Source organism: Elephantulus edwardii, unplaced genomic scaffold (assembly GCF_000299155.1).
Source record: "Elephantulus edwardii isolate Elephantulus edwardi_28Jun2011 unplaced genomic scaffold, EleEdw1.0 scaffold00340, whole genome shotgun sequence".
Taxonomy (NCBI): domain Eukaryota; kingdom Metazoa; phylum Chordata; class Mammalia; order Macroscelidea; family Macroscelididae; genus Elephantulus; species Elephantulus edwardii.
Genome location: NW_006400090.1, coordinates 236,470 through 242,709, shown reverse-complemented (window position 1 = coordinate 242,709; position 6,240 = coordinate 236,470). Strand labels below are relative to the sequence as shown.

At 38.4% G+C, this 6,240-nt stretch overlaps 1 protein-coding gene across 1 annotated transcript; it reads right to left on the bottom strand.

Moving 5' to 3' along the window:
* Positions 1 to 899: 899 nt before the first annotated feature.
* Positions 900 to 1,497, bottom strand: LOC102854677 (keratin-associated protein 9-2-like). Its single transcript, XM_006901703.1, has 2 exons — positions 1,077 to 1,497; positions 900 to 1,009 (listed from the first exon to the last, which is right to left on the bottom strand). Exons 1-2 carry the CDS (start codon positions 1,495 to 1,497, stop codon positions 900 to 902), a joined length of 531 nt encoding a protein of 176 aa, XP_006901765.1.
* Between the last annotated feature and the right edge of the window lie 4,743 nt (positions 1,498 to 6,240).

The window sequence follows — 6,240 nt, the reverse complement described above, 5'->3', positions numbered from 1 at the left end:
TGGCCTTAAATGAAGGAGAGGGAGGACAAGTCTTTCACTGTAGGGAGGGGCAGCACAGTGGCTGTGAGAAGTTTTTACAGTATGTTCTTTTGGCATCTTGGTCAGGTGGTTATGTCCCCTGCTGTCAAACTCAGCCTTCTCAAGTTCCTGAGCTCGCTTGCTTCTACATGCCAAAAAGAGGAATAATTCTCAGCTACAGATTACTGGGTAGCCAGGCAAACAACATCAAAGGCTTCAGTTTTGACAGTGAAGTTTGCCAAGAGAATAACTTCTTCCCTTTTAAGATGCCAGCTAAAAACAAACAAACAGATAAACAAAAGCAATAGTCTTATTTTAGATTAGGATATTTTGAAGGGTCAGTATACCTTAATTGACAAGTTTGTCTTTTATTGTTCAATTAATTGCAAAAGACATGTCTTACTACTCAAGGTACTAGTACACAACATTTAAGATTGAGACTAGTATTCTACTGTAATATATTATAAGGTACTGGTTTTCTGTAATCTTGTTGACAATGTCAAAAGCAACATAAAAAGAGTACAGGAAAACACAAGACGAGTGATTGCAATGAGGAAATGTTTATTGTTAACTATTGAGGAAAGGTAAGAAGAAAAAAAAAGTTGAACATTGTTTTCTAAGCTGTTGAAAAAAGGTGAGGATCACTTTTCCACATCTGAGAGCATGACTTAAGAGCAGATAAGGCAGACCAAAAGCTCGGACAGTGATCAACAGGAAAAGAGAAGTAGGCTGGTTCCCAGAAAGCAGTTTGTCAAGACTTATAGAAGACAATTAACAGAAGCTTGCAAGATGGCAAAGTCTGGGGAGCGGTTTTGTTGGGAGGCTTGTGTTGATTAATGTCAAGTTGGAAAGTGGCAGTTAGTGGGTCTTCAGCAAGAGGATCAGCAGCAGGAAGGTTGAGAGCAGCTGGAGACACAGCAAGAATGGAAGCAGGTGGCTGTACAGCAGGTGGTCTCACAGCAGGTTGGGCCACAGCAGGGCTGGCTAGCAGCTGGACCCACAGCAGGATGGGCGGTGGCAGGGCTGGCAGGAGGTGCACCCGAAGGTCTCAGGCAGACAGCCAGTCAGGCGGACACATGTTGGGTGGTAGCAGGTTCTCTGGCAGTACATGGGGCTGCAGCAAGCTGGCTGGCAGCAGGCAATGGGGCGGCAGCAGGAGGAGCTGCCACAGGAGGGGCGGCAGCAGGAGGAGCTGCCACAGGAGGGGCGGCAGCAGCTGATCTCACACACTGGTCGGAGGCAGGTGGTATGGCAGTGAGTACGGCAGGTGTTTTCATAGCAGGTTGGGCGGCAGCAGCAGGACTGGCAGCAGGTGGGTCTGCAGCAGGTGGGCTGGCAGCAGGAGGAGCTGCCACAGGAGGGGCGGCAGCAGCTGTCCTCACACACTGGTCGGAGGCAGTTGGTATGGCAGATAGTTTGATAGCAAGTTGGGCGGCAGCAGGTGGGCTGGCAGCAAGGGGAGCAGCAGGAGCAGGTCATGGTGTCAGGTGTGGAGGGTGGGCTTGCGTGCAGAGGTGAGTGTTCAGATACTGGGAACTTCTGCTCTTCTGGAGCTTTTATACACTGTACTTTCCAGATTGGACCAATAGGCAAACTTTTCCTTGTTATTGCTTATGTTGTTTTCCATGGTCTGAGAGGAAATGACCTAAGAAGGAAGTTGTTCATGTAGATTTGCAAAGGTTCTGAAAATGAGCAGTTTAATCTTTTTCTTAGTTGGCAGTATTATTTTAGCACTTTTCTCATAAACGAGAAAGATAGCAACCATCATCAGTATCATTTCTGATCATATGATATCATGTGGTCTTGTTATACGTCTTCTGGCTTGGGGAAGGTTCAATTGTTCCTCAGTTTTAAAAAAGATTAGTTTGTATACAATCATTCATATATACTGTGTTTTGTTCATGTACATTATGTACCTTTTGTTTTAGGCAATTCATTAATATGTATTGTAAATTTTTTTCATCTTTTTTATTTTAAGTTAATTTTAATGAAAGTTTACAGAGACTTTGGATTTCCATTCATTCAATATTGCACTTTTATCCCTGCCCACCTCTCTCCTCAATTCGCTTTTCGAAAATAAAAGAAAAAAAATTCTTTCATTATTATTCGATCCCTCCCTCCAAGTCCACTCTACTATGCTACCTTCGTTCTGGATTCCTGTCATAATAATAATATCTAATCATATATCCCTTTTAAACAGTTCTCCCCCTCCTAAGTTTCAATGCAGCATACATTGTAATTTATATAACTAATGACTATGTATGCCTATTAGCACTCATGTCTTCAAGTCCCCATTGAATCTTTCCTATTTCTTTACCTCCACCAGTCACTAACCTCTAATACCCTAGTGATTTCCCCTCTTCTCCTTTTTCTGTCTGCTTCTTCTGTTTCTTACACCTTTTGAACATTATACACATTTTATTCAGTTATTCTCCTATTTTCACAACAATGGTCTTATGCAATATTTGTCTTTATGAGACTCAGTTCATTCAGCATGATATTCTCTGAGTTCTATATAGTATTTTATAAAATCATTGTTCCTTAGGGCTGCATAATATTTCATTGTGTGAGTGTACTACAATTTCTCAGTCCACTCATTTGTGGATGGGCATTTGGTATTTTGGCCCTTAGATTGGTATGTGTACTGGTGGCAGGTCCAAGACGTCAGTATTTTGTGCAATGAATTAAAACCTTATCTGGGTTCAAATCTGTTTATCCAGAAATGTTTGCTTAAAGGTGACAACAAGCATCCAAATCTGTAGCTTTGTTGGCATCTAACAACAATTACATTTTCTAGTTGAGTCAGTAACCAGGTGAGACACCCTGACTGGAATTAATTTCCTTTCCTAATTGAGAGAATTAAGTGAGATGAGATAATGTCCTGCACTTTTGAGTATGTAAACTTACATATTTCAACCAGTTTGGAAAATGGTCAGCCATAATTTTGAAAAAAAATTACCTAACTCATATGCTTTCTATCTTAAATTTATGGCATCTTTTGGTTTAGATGCAATACTTTGTGTTGAGTATAGATATAGGAGTGTGCATGCTAGGGCATAAGGATCGAGAGAGAAAACTAGTGTAAAGTGTTGCTGCTGTTATTAGATCCCTTCAGGTTAGTTCAACCCATTGTTGGACCCCATCTCACCGATATACTATCTGATCCTGAGCCATGCTCACAATTTTTGCTATGTTTGAGACCATTATTATCACCACACAACTGTATTAATCAGTCTCAGTGAGGGTCTCATTTTTTGCTGACCCTTTAAAAAGTCTACTGTCCTTCTCTAGACATTGGTTGCTCATCATAACAAGTACAAAGTACATCATTCTCCCTTCTAAGAACCGTTCTGGTTGTATTTCTTCTAAGGCAGATTTATTCCTTCTTCTGGAATATAGTTAATATTCTTACCAACAGCATAATTTAAATGTATCAGTTCTTCTTTACTCCTCCTTAAAAGACCATGGCTTGAATCAAGGGTATCTTATTTCTTAAAGTGACATTTATGGTTTTAAATACTTCAGAGAGGTCTTTTGCAGCAAATCTGCCCAACTCACCATGCAATTTGACTTACTGACTCTGTATTCCACACATGTTGGTTGTGAATTCAAGTTAAGTGGAATTTTCGGCATCTTTCTTTAATCTTTTCTCTAGCTATCATGTTGCTGCCTATTGGGTCAATAGTAAGGTATTTTGGCTTCTTTATGTTAAAGTGCAATTCACACTGAAGCCTGTGTAGTCTTTGATCTTCTTCGGTAGTTCTTAACATTTTCTTCACTTTCATTGGCAAGGCTCAATGAATGAATTATATTATTCATTAGATTAATGAATCTCCCTCCAATCCTGATAGTGAATAAATTATTCATATACTCCAGTTTATGGGAATATTTGCTTACCATGTAGACTGAATTATTGTTAAACACTATCCAGTCAACTATGACCCATAGCTATTCATAGAATGAAGTATGACTCAACTATGTTCCTAGAATCTTACGAATGACACATAGAAACCCTGCCCTATCCTATACTAGCCTCATGATATCTGCCAAGTTCAAGGCCATTTTTGCAGTCCCTGTTGCAGTACATCTCCTTGAGAGTCATCCTTTCTTTTGATGATCTTCTGCTTTTTGGAGAGGAAATAGATTGATTAGATATGATGAAAGGATACTACAACACAGACATTTTCCTTTCCTAATTTTAAACCTTGCACTGCCACTACCTTATGTTCTAATAGCTGCCTCTTGATTCTATGCAGATTCCACATGAGCACAATTAAGTATTCTGAAGTTGCCATTCTTGTAATCATATCCATATTTTTTTAGCATCCACACAGTGAAATGCTTTTGTGTAGTCAATAAAACTCAAGTAAAGATGTGTCTGTTATTTTCTGCTTTCAGTTTCTATCCATCTGATGTCAGCAATGATATCCTTATTCCACATCCTTTTCTGATTATGACTTGAATTTCTGGCAGTTCCCAGATGATGTACTGCTGAAATAGTTTTAAAGTATCTTCAACAAAATTTTACTTGTGATTGATATTAATGATATTATTTGTTAATATCATCATCAAAGAGCCTGTTGGATCACTTTTCTTTGGAATAGATATAAATACAGATCTCTTTCAGTCAGTTGGCCAGTAGGTGAGGTTGCATTTCCAGCATTATATCGATTTTCTGACAAATCTCAACTGCTAATTAACCAATAGGTGAAACCTTGAATTTTTAAAATGCCTTTAGTCTAGCTAGAATGTCTTCCTTCAATACCATCTATCCTTGATCATGTGCTACCTCTTGAAATGCTTGAATATCAACTTAGTCTTTTTTTGAGTACAGTGCCTTTGAGTATTTCTTCCACAATATTTTGATTCTTCCTATATCATTCAGTGTTTTCCCCATATAAGCCTTTGATACTGAAACTCAAGGTTTTCCATTTTCTTGAGTTCTTCAAGCTTGAGGGATGTGGAATGTATTCTTCCCTTTTGGTTTCCTGCCTCCAAATCATTGCACATTTAATATAATAACTTTATTTTGTCTTCTTGAGATGATCTTTGTAATTTGTTCAGCTTTTTTCACACCATCAATTCATGTCTTTGCTTTAGCAAGAGAAAGTTCCAGAGCCTCTTCTGACATCCTTTTGATCATTTCTTTCTTCCTCTTTGGCATTGATGATTGGTGGGTGAATTTGATAGATTTTAGAGTGGTATTTTTGACAGTGAATGTGGTTCCAGTCCTCATCAACTTGTTGTTTCTTGTATTGTAGGAAAATACACACACACACACACACACACATGATTGTCCAATTCAAAATGGTCAATCCTAGTTCATTTTAGACTACTAATGCTTGATGGCCTAGTGGATAAAACATTACAAAGTTGTGTTACCAAACCAAAGGCAGGCGACTTGAACCCACCAACTGCTTCTCATGAGAAAGATGAACAATCTCCTGTGCAATTAACAGCCACTGAAAACTCATTGGAGGGTCAGCTATGCATTGGTTCCAGCTTAACGTCACATGACGACAACACTGTTGATGCATAACAACAGCAATAATAACAATACTCAAGATATGGATCTTGAAGTGTTATATTTTGTCTTTACAACTTATCATTTTCCTGGAAGAATGCTTTGCATATTCCATCTTCTGCTTATTGGTGGATGCTTGCAGCTGCTGCTTCTCATTTTGAGCCATGCCACACCGGCAAATGTGGGTCCTGAAAGCTTTACTCCGCTTATGCCATTAAGGTTGTTTCTACTTTGAGGAGTTAGACCTTTTTTAGCTGTATATTTTCAGTACTTTGAACCTGAGAGTCTTATCGTCTGGCCCTAAGGAAGGCAATGTTCTACAATTCTATAAGAATTATACAATTCTATAATTCTTAAGACTTGGCAATTATTTTAGAACTGTACTGCCAGGTCTTTCATCCTAATCTTTCTTAGTCTGAAATATCTGCTGAAACTTATCCACCCTGTGTGATTTTGCTGATTTTTAAAACAATTTCTGCACAGCTTTTGGCATTACAGTAATATGCAAGTCAATAGACAGATAAATTGACAGATGAATGGTGGTGAGTAGTCAATATTCAAAGAAAAATGAGACAGTATTCTAATGTTCCACAATCAGCAATGTGTCCTGGTACTGGCATTCTCTGTAAATTTTATCAATTATATACATAATACATATACATATATATAATACATATATATAAATGTATATATACGAT

What these genes read in the sequence shown, in the direction of transcription:
- LOC102854677 (XM_006901703.1), bottom strand. Translation starts at nt 1,497, where the DNA reads ATGACCTGCTCCTGCTGCTCCCCTTGCTGCCAGCCCACCTGCTGCCGC. An exon ending in ATGTGTCCGCCTGACTGGCT is followed by an intron (nt 1,010 to 1,076) that starts GTCTGCCTGAGA and finishes CTGTGGGTCCAG; the next exon opens with CTGCTAGCCAGCCCTGCTGT.